This window comes from Lampris incognitus, chromosome 1 (assembly GCF_029633865.1).
Source record: "Lampris incognitus isolate fLamInc1 chromosome 1, fLamInc1.hap2, whole genome shotgun sequence".
NCBI classification, from domain to species: domain Eukaryota; kingdom Metazoa; phylum Chordata; class Actinopteri; order Lampriformes; family Lampridae; genus Lampris; species Lampris incognitus.
The window spans coordinates 18,860,140-18,876,968 of NC_079211.1; the positions used below are offsets into that span (position 1 = coordinate 18,860,140).

The 16,829-nt window shown below is 39.8% G+C and overlaps 1 protein-coding gene across 1 annotated transcript in view; it reads right to left on the minus strand.

The window, feature by feature from the left end:
* The window catches only part of rnf44 (ring finger protein 44), a 34,384-nt gene extending 20,008 nt beyond the window's left edge, over positions 1-14,376 (minus strand). The window contains exons 1-2 of the mRNA XM_056290199.1: positions 13,969-14,376; positions 13,061-13,253 (exon numbers count right to left, since the gene is read on the minus strand). Of these exons, the coding sequence (XP_056146174.1) occupies positions 13,061-13,167 (107 nt within the window). The 5' untranslated portion in view covers positions 13,168-13,253; positions 13,969-14,376. The remainder of the gene's footprint in view (positions 1-13,060; positions 13,254-13,968) is intronic.
* Positions 14,377-16,829: the final 2,453 nt, after the last annotated feature.

Sequence of the window (16,829 nt, forward strand, 5' to 3'; positions counted from 1 at the left end):
TATGAGGGATGTCACGTTCAGAGTGTGCTGAAAGAATTTGTGCTTTGAATGGATGTCACCACTTGTCCTCTTTCAGAAAGAGGCATGGCACTACTATGGGGATTAATAATGAGACGTCTCCATCTGGCGGCAGAACTGAAGACGCTATCCAAATGAACAGCAAATACTAATGCAACTCAACGGAGCCATGTGCATTGCTAAATTTATGTACATAGACATTTACACTTTCTGATGAATGAAGAAAATGAGAGAGAGAGAGAGAGAGAGAGAGAGAGAGAGAGAGAGAGAGAGAGAGAGAGAGCGAGAAGGTTGGATGATGTGGGGATAGTGAATCAGGAAGTGCCGTGGATTAGCAAGGAGGAAGTGAGGGCAGCTATGAAGAGGATGAAGAGTCGAAAGGTGGTTGGTCCAGATGACATACCTGTGGAGGCATGGAGGTGTTTAGGAGAGATGGCGATGGAGTTTTTAACTGGAATGTTTAACACAATCTTGAAAAGTGAGAGGATGCCTTAGGAGTGGAGAAGAAGCATACTGGTACTGGTTTTCAAGAATAAAGGCTTTGTGCAGAACTGTAGCAACTACAGAGTTATGAAGTTGATCAGCCACAGCATGAAGATATGGGAGAGAAATAGAAGCTAGGTTAAGAGGAAGAGGTGACGATTAGCAAGCAGCAGTATGGTTCCATGCCACGAAAGAGCACTACAGATGTGATGTTTGCTTTGAGAATGTTGATGGAGAAGTATAGAGACAGTCAGAAGGAGTTACATTGTGTCTTTGTGGATTTAGAGAAAGTATATGACAGGGTGCCAAGAGAGGAGGTGTGGTATTGTATGAGGAAGTTGGGAGTGGCAGGGAAGTATTTAAGAGTGGTACAGGATATGTAGGAGGGTAGTGTGACACCGGTAAGGTGTGCGGTTGGAATGACAGATGGGTTCAAAGTGGAGGTGGGATTACATCAAGGATCGGCTCTGAGCCCTTTCTTGTTTGCACTGGTGATGGACAGGTTGACAGACGAGATCAGGCAGGAGTCTCTGGACTATGATGTCTGTGGATGACATTATGATCTGTAGCGAGAGTAGGAAGCAGGTTGAGGAGAGCCTGGAGGAAGTGAGGGTATGCACTCGAGAGAAGAGAAATGAAAGTCAGTAGGATCAAGATGGAATACATATGTGTTAATGAGAGGGAGGACAGTGGAATGGTGAGGATGCAAGGAGTAGAGGTGACAAAGGCATATGAGTTTAAATACTTGGGGTCAACTGTTCAAAGTAACAGGGAGTGCGGAAGAGTTTTGAAGAAGAGATTGCAGGCAGGGTGGAGTGGGTGGAGAAGAGTGTAAGGAGTGATTTGCGACAGAAGGGTATCAGGAAGATTTACAAGATGGTTGTGAGACCAGCTATGTTATATGGTTTGGAGTGGCACTGATTAAATGACAGGAGGCGGAGCTGGAGGCGGCAGAGTTGAAGATGCTAAGATTTTCATTAGAAGTGACGAAGAAGGACGAGATTAGGAACAAGTATATTAGAGGGACAGCTCAGGTTGGACAGTTTGGAGACAAGGCAAGAGAGGCAAGATTGAGATGGTTTGGACATGTGTGGAGGAGAGATGCTGGGTATACTGGGAGAAGGATGCTGAATATGAAGCTGCCAGGGAAGAGGAAAAGAGGAAGGCCAAAGAGGAGGTTTATGGATGCGGTGAGAGAGGACATGCAGGTGGCTGGTGTGACAGAGGAAGATGCAAATGACAGGAAGAGATGAAAATGGATGATCTGCTGTGGCGACCCGTAACAGGAGCAGCCCAAGGTAGTAGCAGTAGTAGTAGTAGTAGAAGACATTTACACTTACTACAATTTTCCCTATCAGTCCTCTCTAGCTTCTCTCACTAAATCAATTATATTTTAGCATTGTAATGGTTTGATGTTGCCCATATAATTAAATTATAATAATTGTGTCTTGAGATAAAAAAAAAAACAACCCTCTTCTGTTTTGCTTGTGATTGGCTATTTGTTAAAACCACCACCCCTTTTTAGGTGAATATTCTCACAGAAAATTCTTAGTTTATATAACTCCCCGTTCAAAAATGATTTCTCTGTGGCTGCCAAAGTTGGGCTTTATGCATGTATTTGGACTGCATTTATATAGTATGTAGTTTGTTGTTGGTTGGATCACAAAGTAACAATGGTCATGTTCAGAGTTTTCTGTTTGGTCCAGGAGTAACCAGCCAAATGGGAAAAGTGGCCCAAAGGTATGTTCCCCTGGAGAAAATGTTGGCCAGATTTGGTAAATTTGGTATTCTCTCAGATGTTATTCAAGCATGCACACAAGGATGCACATAACACAACATGAGCAAGCCGCATGTGCAATATGTCACCATATTGCACACTGCTGTGGACATAAAACAATGAAGATGACACCATGTCGACTGAAGGATGTATTCATCAATCAGGACAGGAATGTAAGCACACAGTTTTACCTTATTAGTTTGACTATTTCATTGAATACTGTCTTTCCTCAAATAGTGGCCAGGGGCCTTCATTTACCTCAACTTCAGAAGGTACCAGGCCTTTATTGACGGTAGGGCCGGCAATATATCAATATTATATTGATATCGTGATATGAGACACGATATTGTCTGGGAGTTTGAATATCTTAATATCATGATATGGCATAAGTGTAGTCTTTTCCTGGTTTTAACGGCTGAATTACAGTAAAGTGATGTAATTTTCTGAATGTACCAGACTGTTCCAGGTGTTCTATTACTTACCTTTACCCATTTAGTTATTATGTAGGCATCACTGATTATTTATCAAAAATCTGATTGTGTAAATGTTTTGTGAAAGCACCAATAGTAATCTACTCCTGTATTTTCACAATGTGTGTCTGGTGTGTGGTGTGTGTCTGTGTGAGAGTCTATGAACGGCCAAACTAAAGCACTTGGGGCCTTGATTCTTTTTGGAGGTTATTGGGGATGATCAGGGGCACCTATAAAAAATAGCAGAAAATTAAATTAAAATTATGCATAATTATGCATAAATATGCAAAGTATGCATTTTTCTAAAAATGGCTAAAAACCACTTTTCTCGGCATTTCAGATGATTCTGAGCATCTTTGATTTTTTCACCTATATATAAAAAAAATCTGGGACTTAGAAATGTTTTGGCATTATGCAAAATATACATTTTTGCAAAAATGCACTTATGATCCTCATTTTTTTGGAGGTGGTAGGTATTGTTCCAGAGAGGACCAGAAAAATAGCAGAAAATTAAAATAATTATAATAATTATGCATAATTATGCAAAATATGCATTTTCTAAAAATGGCTAAAAACCACTTTTCTCAGCATTTCAGATGATTCTGAGCATTTGGGGGGAGGGAGTTGGAGTGGGGGGGGGGTTTTAGGGGCAGGGGGAAGGCGGTTAGCTGGCAGGATGAAGAGGAAGGAGATTTAGACGGGTGGATAACCAAACCGCTACATTGTAGCGGGGTTCTTCTAGTCCCTACAATATAGTCACAATATTGATAGAGGTATTTGATCCAAAAATATTGTGATATTTAATTTTGTCCATGTCACCCAGCTCTAATTGGAGGCAGGATTTTATTATAAGGGGGCCTTTATTTCTAATTCCCTCTGTTTGATAAATATATTTTCTCATACTTAAGTACAAAGCCTCCTTGCTTTCTGATCTGCTTCCATTTACTGTTTGTTGTTACTGCATTATGCTGCTAATAACAAACTATTGTGGAAGAAATGTTTCTTTTTTGTTATAATCAAGGGTTTTCTTCAGACAAGGAGGCACTGAGTTTCTGAGTGCCCGCTTTACATAGCTGCTTACTTAATTTGAGCTTTAATGAGTTATCTGTCACTTGCTAATTACTCCCTGAAGGATTCTTCCTTTCTCACCCTGTGAGATAATCGCCCTTTCTAGATGCAAAGAAGACTGGTGTGTGTCCCACTCGGTGAGACACATCACTCTTTCTATATGCTAACTATTCTTGTTTATGCAAAGAAGACTAGTCCATGTCCCAGGCCAAACCCAATAGTATTCAATGCTAATTCATTTACATTGTTTTCACCTTGCTGTTGGTGCTAGAAAGTCTTTATCATGCTATTGTGAATGGAACCGATACAACCCTGTGATTTTAAAACAACATCCTATGTGTATTGCTATTCCCTGTATAAAAAGAATTGCTTCTTTACATTCGCAGAGCTAGTCCATCTGAACAACTATAGCTACACCGCCGGTCTTTCTTGCCTGCAATTGCAAGATTAAAGCGAACTGAACTTTTCACTTTACAAGTGCCGACTTTGAGAATTTATTTTACTGTAGGAAAAGTCTCCCAAACTATGTGTGTCCCTGAGTAATTCAACTCTGAAAGCCTTCAGTCAAGCTCCAAGCTAACTTTCTTCCTCCCACTTCCAGCTAGCTGTGCTCTCCTCTTGTCAGCTAACAGCAGCTCACTCTTCTGTTTTGTTCCAGTACCTGATTCTTTTCAGGTCAGTGTCTAATTGCCTTGCAGCTTTCTCTGCTGAATTTTCCTCTGCATACTGCAAAACTCTCTCTTTGAATTTGACATCAAATTTCCATCTTTAGTGCCATGCTGCTCAAATTCGCTCTCCCCCACCCCTACACTGTGTAGGGGTGGACGGTTCGATCCCAAATATCAATACTACAGATACTACATCTCGTTTTTGAAGATCGATTCTAGTGTCAATAAGATCAATACCAGTTTATATTTCAGTTACTGTCTTCTATGTTGTACCTATTTCCTCAAAGAGTAGAACTGTCTGTTCAAACAATGTTCCGTTGTCATGAACACATCTTAGCGCATGCACTCTATATGCTTTTCCACTGCTGTTGTTCTTTCGTGTGCACTCAAATAACGAACATATGCATTGCGTTCTGGCGCCAATTGCTAGGTTTTAGTCTCATGACTTTTGGCCTGTGGTTTTACTTCCGGTAAATCACCTGGTGGTCAACAAAGTGGCCGCAGGTGATGCAGGACACCATGCTGCCTTCTCTGAGTATTACAGGCATTTAGAAGCCAGTGTTCATCAAAGATACCTCAATAAAATTAGAGTATGTGATGAAATATACCCTTACACATTGAAACTGAAAGATTTCTCATTCGAAGTGAAGGATTATCCATCTGTTGAGTTTCCAGACATTTCCAACTTCTTGATTCTGCAAACGTCGCTCTACTCAGCGAAACAAATTAAACCGTTCAAGAACATGGAAGCATACAACTTCTTTGTGAGAGGACAGGTGAAAGAAGATGAGTGGAAGAGCAATCATTCCACATTCAACCTGACAGCGAAAAAGCACAGCTGTAGAGCAACCATGGTAATGGTACATTTAACACTGAACTGTTGTCCAGCAACATGTTTCATCAAATTAGTGTTTAGAAATGAAGTGATGGCTAAGATATTTTGTGTGCAAACTCCAGTAACATTTTTAAGAAGTGGGATTTACTGCTTGGACAGAATCGTGAGTGCAGATCAACACAAACACTAAGACAACTTATGCAACATAGCGCAACTGACTGAAAGCACGAATAAACACGTTTGATCGTAAGCGTAAACTCTGGAAAATATAATAACAGCAACGAAATCTGAGTAAAGGCTCTAAGCAAAGGTTAAGGGGGAATTATAAATTATTTTATATACATTTTCCAGACATTTCACAAAGTGGTCACTACATACTCAAGCATGTTCTGACTTGGGTCCATTTGACTCCAAAGACAGGTCTCTAAGCCACTGATTACAGTGTCTTAAAGAAAAATGCTTAACTCGTTCACCGTTATGAAAACTACCTTCGGTACTCTGAAAAACCTTTTACCTCTTTCTCGATTTGAAAAGTTTGAACAACCCAAAACCCAGCACACATATGGCAATTTTCATCTCTACCAATGTTCTATCACTAGTGCTTACTTGTATCACAGCTGGTTGACCACCAAGTGTTTTTCGCAAGCCCAGATGAAACAGAACTGACGTCACGTGAAACCCAGCAATCCACCACATGCATGCAGTGATGGCAGAACGAAAGAGGAGCATCGTGTGGAGCTATTTTACAGATCTCAACGAAAACGTCGTGGACTGCCATGTATGTAGGGAGACTGTTCGCTACTGTGGCGACACCACCAATTTGTTTAAACACATGATAAAAGACAAGAAAGAGAACTCTAAGCTACAAGAGAAAAGAAGGGAAGATGATGGAATTTTCTCAGACAGACCCCGACAGACAGAATTCACTGGCATTCTTTTCAGAGAGGCAAGGAATATCCAAGTATATATAGGAGCGAAATTAATATTTTAGTCAAACTGGATCTTCAGCATTGGTTAATGTTACATTTTCAAACTGTAATTGGTCATCATTAGCTGTTACTTTAACAGACTGATTAAATATAGACAATATTCAGACATTCAAATAATATATTCAGCCCATTGGAACTTATCTAAATTGATTATTTTAATGGAGTTTACAAAATTACACCTCAAACCTGAAATATGAAAACGGCTGAATATAATAACATTTCTGTGTAACTGTGAAAGTTGGGCTACAAGAGTCCTATATTTAGGCTACTTGTAGTGTGTTATAGGCTGTATACCCAATTGTTTTATTATTTTACCAGGTGATTCCCCAAGAGCTCTGGATATTACAAGAAGGCTTGCAGAAATTATTGTAAAGGACCTTCAACCTCTGTGGTGGAAGATGATGGTTTTATGAATTTTGTTAAGACACTTGATCCACGCTACAAGATTCCAAGTAGGAAAAGTTTAATGGAGGGAACATAGCAGCAACGTATGAAGAATGCTGCTCAAAAGTGGAGAAAAATGTCTGGATGGTGCAAACAGTGTTGTACTCACAACAGACACGAGACATCAAAAGCCACAGAGGATTATTTAACTGTCTTACACCAGGTTATTGATGAGAACTGGCAAATGCAAACATATGTCCTAGACACCTGTAGTTTCTAAGGACAACACAGCACTAACAACATTTGCTCAGAATTAAAAAGAATCACTGGTGAATGGGCATAACTGACAAAGTTCAGGCTGTAGTCACAGACAATGATGCTGCTGCAGTTTACAAAGCTGGTTGGGTGCATTATCCATGATTTGCACATACTTTAAATTTAGCGGTAAAAGACTACATTAAGGCTCTTCCTGATTTACTTCACATTCAGCAGAGATGCAGAGCTACTTTCTTTCACCACAGCACAAGAGCAGCAGAGAGGCTCAAAGAAATTCAGAAACAGCTGACGTTTCCAGAACACAAACTGATACAATCAGTTGAAACAAACAAGGTGGAATTCTGTATTCTATATGTTGGAGAGACTTCTACATGTTGGAGAGACTATGTGAGCAGAAGGAAGCTGCTACCAAAGTCCACTGTCTTCTTGGAAAGAGTTCACTGTGTTTATGTGAGGAAGATTGGTCCATGATCAGTCTCTCCATTGATGCCCTGAGACCCTTTGAAGAAGTGACGAGAGATGACTGAAAAACACGTTTTAGTTTCAAAAGTGATTCCCCTGATTTCACCACTTCCTGAAAGCAACTGCATCTTATAAGCGCAACGGTAGCAAGCTAGCTGGTGAGCTGTCAGTGCAATGCCACGTTGTTTCAAAAGTATTGAAACCTTTTATGGTCTTGCTGTCAGCACCTTCCTGGACACAAGATTTAAAAACCTTGGGTCCTGCTACATAGCAAATGTTGAACCCATGAAAGGGTGACTCATCACTGAAATGCAGTTAGTGAACCAGACCTCAGCCACTTCAGTGTCAGCTCCTGAACCTACCTCAAGCTCTGCCTCAAGCTCTGCTGCAACAATGGCTCCGACTAACTCGAGCTTCCCTGCAGGGGCTGCTGCATCCCCACCTGCAGCAAAAGGTGAGATATGGGCAGAGTTTGACACTCAAGTGCTTGCATCCCAGCAGCATCGCAGGACTGGCACTGATGTCTTAATTGAAGACGAGTAGAAGAGAAGGTAATTTCACGGGATCAAGACCCACTACTTTGGGTGGAAAAAGAATTGAGAAAATATTCCCCTCTCTGAGCAGGGTTGCCAAGAAATACCTGGGAGTCATTGCATCATCTGTACCTGCAGAAAGAATTTTCTTGAAGACAGGCCCGTTAGTAAGCCAAAGAAAAAGTGCAATGAAAGGGGAAAATGTAAATATGTTATTGTTTCTGAACAAAAACCTCTAACTCAGTGGTTCTCAACAGGGGGCCTGGGGCCCAAAAGGGGGCCTTGGGGAATATTTTCTTGAACACGGGATGGCCTTGAAGGTAAAAAGGTTGAGAACCATTGAAGGAAAGAAGAATGGTTGAGGGTAGTTTGTGCTTTTTTTTTAGTTATTTGGACTTTGCTTATTTATAAAAGTTGTTAAAGTTTTAAACATTTATTGTTCTCCACAAATAATTGTGTGCACTATGTTTATTCAAAAAACATTTTTTAATGTTTTCTTTTTGTTATTTGACTTTAAAAACTGTCCTGTGTTTTAACATGTGAATAAGTAATTAACAGTGGAAAGGAAAAAAAACTGGCTTCATTTATGTAGCACTTTTTTCTCTTTTTTTTTTTACAATCATCATTATCAGTTCTGTAACCTGTGGAGGTCGTAGGAGCACAGCTGATGCCTCTACAATGGTTGGGTCATCATTGTGTTTCAGTAGGGGGAGTACCTGGTGGTTCCTATCTCCTCTCCAGGTATGGATGGCCGTTGGTTCACAGAGGAACTCATCTGCCCTTTGACAGGTTTTGTTTTTAGTCCTGCTGGGTGTCCACACACCCTCCTCACAACAACACAAGGGTTGAAGTGGGGGTGCCGGTTTAGTTACCGACGACCCAACGGTTGCAGTTTAACGTCGTACCCAGGATGACGTTTTTTTACAAAGTGCTACATAAATGAACGAAGCTATTTTTTTTATTATTTGCTTACTACATACATGTTTCAGTTGGGAATCAAACCCGGGTCTCGCAGTTGGCAGGTAGAAATCACCTTACAATGATTGCTGACCTTTGGCAAATCATTTAGTAGTCATGAAAAAGTATTCAGACTTTGCCTAGTGACGATGCATTCACCTCATAAAATCATGACACACTGCTCTCCCCTACATGAAAGTACATAAGCCGCTTTTAATGATAAAAAGTATCCGTGCTGATATTGACGATTCTGTCCCTGTATTACTTGGTATCGGATTAAAACCAAATTTTGCGGTATCGCGGTGCTGTTGTAGAAAATTCAGTCACTTGCACGGGTCCCGTATAGTACTGGAAATGTAGCTACTGCTATCTTGTGGCATTTGTACGTTACTACACATTGTATAACAGGCACCAAGAGTTGATCCACCTTTGTTCTATCCACAGTCTGTATTTGGGGCCGCCCTTTAATTAATTGTTAAAGGGCGGCCCCTTTAACACGGTTGTGGTTATCTTCGGTACTCAGCCTGCAGCCTCGTACCTACGACCGAATCACAGCCGTGCTGATATTCAGTATAACAGCACTCCCTCTCATGTGATATTGCTTTTATACAACAGTTCTACAATCGCCATTTATTAGTTAACAGTAAAAAGCAACAACAGATTATGATTTGTTTGTTTATTTAATGATTTATTTAGCTCCGCCAATAAATAGTTCCACAACTGCGCTCTTGAACTTGAACCGTTGCCATGCAACCTGAACACAAACATTTTCCTGCACAGCTTGCTACTTTGTATAGGTCTACACACGTTACTGCTGGCTAGCTACTTTGTATCATGTACATTAATGTGGACGTTTCCATTTATTGTGCAACCAGCGAAATAAAAGTCTGTTGACACTGACAGTCGCTTGAGTGGCATGTGTGATTCCGATGAGCAATCAGACGACCATTCATAATTTAACTCAAATGGTATTTGTGGAAATATATCCATCTTTGCCGTGCAAGTTTGTTACAATCTGATATTGATAACGACTGTTAATATAGCCTAAGTAATGGTTATTAATAGAACACCTGTGCGGCGGAGTGATACCTATAGTTACAAGTCCCAGTGCTGTTATACTGAATATCAGCACTCATGGAATGCCTCTTGTCCAATCAAATGACTTGGTTGGAACTAACTGTTGTATAATGTTTAATTACTTTGTGGAAAAAAAGATACAGACCTGCCGCTCCCTGAACGCTCCTAAAACTGCATACATTTGCATTAAAATGGGTTTTAGATCAATTGCACAAAAAAAAAAGAAGCTATGATAAACGACCATGAGTGGTTAAAATGACGTGTGTAATTTGCACGCCATCGTGCGCGTAATGTCACGTGTTTTTTGCGTAATTTCCTTCACAACATCCAGTTCTTCTTTGACATTTCACATTTCATTGGCATTGTTACGTTTGTTAGATTAGCAATATGTGTTTTCCGTTTTGTTTTCAGGTAATATTTCCAACATGTCTGGGTACAGTCCCCGTTTCAGACACACCACGACTACCACCGAGGCGTTGCAGTATTTACAGGCGTTGGACACCGGCAATTTTAAATTGTTTGAAAAATAGTATTAAGGTTGTTAAAATGTTAATTTTGGTGTCAGTCATTTCTTAACAGACATACTAACATATGCAATGCATTAATATCTCAACTGGGTATTTATCTTGATAGAATATAGAGTTAAAAAACCGTGGTGGTCAAAACGACCACCCACGGTCGTTCGTTTTAGTAGTTTTGACGTTCCGGTCGTTGTTTGGGACTGTTTAAATGGTTATTTTCCAGTTCCTCTTTTTTTTTTTTTTTTTTTACATTTCACGTTTTATATGCCATGTCTCTCTGAAGTTTAAATTGTTTAAAAATAGTATTATAGTTGTTAAAATGTAAATTTTGGTGCCAGTCATTTCCAAACAGACACACTAACATACACAATGCATTAATATCTTGTTTGGGTATTTATCTTGACAGAATATAGAGTTTAAAAACCGGCAATCAATTTGACCGCCCATGGTCGTTTTTGGTAGGAGTGAAATCCCGGTCGTTTATGTTGACTGTAGAAGTGAAACAAATGCATCAAAAGCAAAGAAACATAAGACTGACCGTAATATAGAGGAGAAAACAAAAGAACACAAAGAAAGAAATCAGGTAAATATCGGTGAGACTTTTTCTCAGTGGAGAAAGCTGCAGTCAGAGAGGGGATTTTGTACCAACACAGAGGCATGAGAATATCTGAATGACATTTTACACTTGTTTCACACAGTCAGACTATCGGTGGAGGTAATGCACCATATTTGCCAATTAAAAGAAGACCAAAAACCAGTGTCAACAATACAACTTTCAAGACATTCTAAAAAAGCTTTGCAAATGTTTTATGAAGTAGGAAATGCATTCAACATGTTTGTGAGACCTCAAGGACAAACACAATGTGGTGTGAGAAACTGAAGGTAAACAAAAGCACGTTGTTTACAAGAAAAACTCCAGTGGGTACCTTTAACAGTTTCAAGGCATATCTTTGGCCACTGGGAACTGTAATGGGAATTTGACATTATTTTGGCATGTTATAGAAATTATTAACAAAAATAACAACAAAAAAGAGATTAATTACAGTAATGAAAGTAACCATTAATTTTAGCGCTATTATAACACATTTTACCCCAATTAAAATAAAGACTTAAGGAACGTAAATGCTGGTGAATAGAAAACTCTTCTGAGCATTTGCAACATGACATGCAGACATACGTCAACTCAATGATAGACTGGCGTGAGAATTTCGTATTGAAATGAACAGGATTGTCCGTTATGCGTGTCAACCAATATCTTTGTGTTCTGGCCTTTAGGGTGGAGACTTATTTTGCCGGAGTCAATACTGGCAGAAAAATCTTTACAGCCTTGGGGCTAGGAAATAGTTGCACCATCTTAGAAGCTTAAAATGCGCTGTTCAAAAAGATTCAGAGAAAAACTCATGTCAAGCAGAGGATACTTGTATGTGCAAGTGCAAGGCTTAAAGGCTTTTAATGATCATTTCCATTTTTTTAATGTGCAAGACTTGCACAGCCTTGCACAATTTTAAGGTGCAAGACTTGCACCTTAAAAATGTACAAGGCTGTAAACCTAAAAACATATATAAACACAACAGTCTTAATACACACCTCTACAGTTTGAATCACAGGTGTGTAATCTGTTTAACTTCTTGGAACTTCAACATTATTTTACATTCCAAGAGAGTTGAATCAGTTCATCTGGACAAAAAATTTATTGACAGAAACGTCTCATCGGTCATCTAAGTGACCTCTTTGGTCTAAACTTACTGCAGGTATCCTCATCCTTATAAATAATACAGTTGCATAACAACCGAAACCAATGATCAGTTTCATATGCAAATAGGCATGACCATTTACTAGAGTTTGGTCATGCTCATTTGCATACGAAACTGATTGTTGGTTTCAGTCGTTTGCAACTGTATTGTTTATAAGGGCGGGGATAACTTCAGTCAGTTTAGACTGAAGAGGTCACTTAGATCAGTGTTTCCCAACCCAGTCCTCAAGGAACCCCTATCCAGCAGATTTTCTTTGCAATCCTGAATAGGTACCTGTTTGTAGTTATTCAACCAATCAGCAATTAATTATGTCAGACATTGCACACCTTGCATAATTAAGTGCTGTGAGATGATTGGTTGAGTATGTACAAGCAGGGATACCTATACAGGATTACAATGGAAATCTGAAGGATAGGGGTTCCTTAAGGACTGGGTTGGGAAACGCTGACTTAGATGACTGATGAAATGTTTCTGTCAATAAACGTTATGTCCAGATGAGCTGATTCGACTTTCTTTGATTTTCTTACCTGGATTATTGAGCATGCATAAAGACATTTTAAATAGTCCCTGAACCCATGATTTTTGAAAGACGCGCAACAGAAAGTTGAAATTCACTGAGTCACCAATTTCAATTTGGAGAGGAACACATTTTGTGTTTGTATCTAGAGCCCCGCCTGTAGAAGAGGTTTGGCTGATGTTAAACAACACTGCACTCCTCATTGTTAAAAATTTAATTAGATTATGCATAATTTTGCTAATAAGGTCAGACTCTAAAATGAAGTTCTCACCTTCTCCTGAGAAGTACTGGGGTGTTGCAGGGCTCTCCAAAGAACCTCCTCTGGTTTAAGGGGGCAGTTGGTGGCCGCCTATTTACTGCTATTTCCCATGGTCGCATTGGTGACGTCGTGCAGACGTGTCACACTCTGGGAAAGGAAACCTTATGGTGGAGGCACTTGTGTTTTGCCTCTGATTGTCTTGACCCTGTAAAGATATATCAATCCAAAAATTACAACCCTGCATTTTACGGAGCTGCATGTAGAAATTGCCTACATCAAAGGAGGCAAACAATCGTAGATGATACAGGATGACTGGGTCAAAGACATGTCGCAGTGCTGAGCTCCATCTATCTGTGCGCAAAGAATATAAAAACATTAAGTATAGAATAAAATACATAGTTTTAAAATACATAGTACATCAGTCAGCGATGGAATAACCTATTTTCCAAAACAGGGGTCGCTGTAGCTTGCGTGAACAAAAACATGGGAAGCCATGTGCTCAAGAAACAAAGCAACAACAAAGGATGTGGCGGTTGATCAACAAGACTGCTTGCTAATAAATGCGACTTTCGAGCCACGGTGCCATTATTCGGTTTCACGCAATATGAGAGTCGTGCAGACTTCACTATGGAACGGAGAAACGTTCATGTTGCAAACACCATTAGTTTGTTATCACCCGCTTGAACCCGATGCCCCCTCTCGAAGTGGTTGAGCTAGCTAACATGCTAGTCTGGCTAAGCTAGCTACCGTGTTGTCCAACAAAGACCTGCTCAGCGTTGTACGCGACCATCCAACGGAGTTGGGTTTCATCAGTATGTGACCATATTTAATACGTGATCAAACTGAACCAAGTATAACCACACATACTCACGAATGACTTAAAGTTAGCCTAACCTAACAGCACAGAGCTCAGAGCTTACTTTCTTGGCTGCTACTTTGATTGTTCAATGACACGGGGGAAATGGCAGGTGTTTCGGCTTCATGAACGTCGAGTCCCATCAAGTTATCCTTGTATGCAGACGCGTCGGGGTTTTCAAGTGGCTGGAAAACGGTTGGTAAGACAACCGAACCGTTAACTGTTAGTCGGAAGGTATTCCCCCCCGAGAGGGATTTAAACGATATATCCCAGACTATGCCGATGTTAGCGTTAGCTACCTAGCGTTAGCTTAGCGTTGTCTGTTTTCTACTTAGCCAGCCACCACTAGTTTTTTTTTGTCCTACCGCGGAGGGAATCTCCATAAACGGCTCAGTCAGTTAGCTTTCAGATCGTAGTCGTGAACGGAATTTATAAAGCTCGAACGCAACTGACGCGTTCACCAGCCAGTAAGGTTACAGTTTGTATTGTAATCACAACATTCCTTACACGTTCCTTGAACTGCATTGTTATGGTGAAGCCACGCCTTTCCCACCCCGAACCAACAAATGTGCACCAATGGTGAACGGGAAAAGGTTCCGATGTTATTTTGTCAAGAAAGTATCAAAACAAACCATACAACTGGTTACGCGTGTTTACACATTAGTCTTTCTCGACAAAGACAAGACAATTTCAATTGAGAAAAAAAATTCAGTTATTTCTTTTTCCAGTAACGGTCAAAGCCGCGACGACCAAGCAGTAACAAATGACCATGTTGTGAATTGTGAGACTGGAGCTGTGGCTTTAAGTGTCTCTCCTAAGACAATAGTTTAGGTGTAGGTGTAGATTTACTCGTGAAACACATAGACTCAAGAAGACAGGAAAACCAGCGAAACTGTTTCTAACTCATTTATAATATTTTATGTACAAAACCAAATAAGATTCATTCGACAATACAACACGCCGGCGCTCTCACAAGCACATGCTCTGCCTATGATGAGCAAATATTTTGGGGGAGCTATTCCGGCTTCCGCCAATTCAACACGCAGCGACTGCAAGATGCATACCTTGTGTGAATGACCACAGTCTGATTTGACTCAGGCCAGAATGTTCAACTATAAACGAGACAACCGATTATGTAATAACTGCACTTACGCTATCCAGTCGTCTACAGCATCAAAAGTCAAAACCTCTGTCATCAGTTACTCTGGAAAAAAATGTTTCAGTTATGACTTTGTCATATGCATGTAGGCTGGCGTTAGATACAATACATGCATACATTTTTTATTTTATTTACTTTGTACTAGATAATTATCAGTCTTCATAGGCCTGCCTAGACGTGTGAGGCCCGATTCTGTCCAGTAAGAGTTAATAAATAATGTCTTCACCGATTCGATTATCCCACTACGAGGAAACAGTGCGGATCTTTAGCATTATACGTGATTGCCAAAACCATGGATCCACATCGCAGATGGACTGAGGAGAGCAGCCGTGCTTTGCAGCTATCGCTAAATGTAAACATTACAACATCGCACAAGCAGCAAAACAAGGAGGGGCTGGAGGTTGAGCTGGATGACAGCCCGCGCACCCCGAAAATCTAATAACCAGTTTAACCATCACCCATGACAGACAGGCGCCGCAGATCTCCCGAGTCCCGTCAAGCCAAACCAAAAGAAAAAAAGAAAAAAAAGTTACCTGATTGTTAATATGCAAGCATCTGATCGCTGATAATTCCTTGTAATCCTCACATCTCGTTAAGCTAAGTGCGGCATCCTATCGTCAGCTGTTCCCGTATGGAACATTCCGTGGATTTCACCACTGATGTAAAAAGGTACCTGGCATTAGATCCTTTTTTGATAAAACACGTTCTGCAGGAGTACAGCTGTTCATTGTGGACTTGAATCCGCCCTCTTACTTCAGTTATATCCGATTTTTTTGTTCCTTACATGGCAGCCCAGCCCAGCGGTTGTTGGAGGTTTCTGCAGGTTCCCTGTAATACCCCCCCCCATTTCTGCATATTTTGAGAGCGCACTGTATCCTGCCATTTTTACCGTAATGCACAGATAAAATGTGACATTCTATCTCAAAAAGTCGAGACTCGATGATCAAGTAAGATATATATATATATATATATATATATATATATATATATATATATATATATATATATATATATATATATGTGTGTGTGTGTGATTATTTGTGAAAAAAAACATTAGCAGCTGATGGGTGCGAGACGCACGAAACAAGCCTGTACTGCCATGCATTAAAACATGTTTTTTCCTGTATCCGTGTTTATATATATATATATATACACACACACACACACATATATAGCGTTTTTTTTTCTGAAACCGTCAATGGTGTTATAAGTGATCAGCTAATGAGGAGCGGAATGTCAACACAGATACAGGAAAAAACAACTTTTAAAAAAACTGCATTAAAACTTTTTTCCTGTATCTGTATATATATATGTGTGTGTGTGTGTGTGTGTGTGTGTGTGTGTGTGTGTGTGTATGTATATGTATATGTGTGTATATATATATGTATATATGTATATGTGTATGTATGTGTGTTTGTGTGTATAAATATATGTATATATATGTGTGTATGCGTGTGTATGTATGTATGTATGTATATATATACGTATATATATATGTGTGTGTGTGTGTGTGTGTGTGTGTGTATATGTATATACACTACCGTTCAAAAGTTTGGGATCACCCAAACAATTTTGTGTTTTCCATGAAAAGTCACACTTATTCACCACCATATGTTGTGAAATGAATAGAAAATAGAGTCAAGACATTGACAAGGTTAGAAATAATGATTTGTATTTGAAATAAGATTTTTTTTACATCAAACTTTGCTTTCGTCAAAGAATCCTCCATTTGCAGCAATTACAGCATTGCAGACCTTTGGCATTCT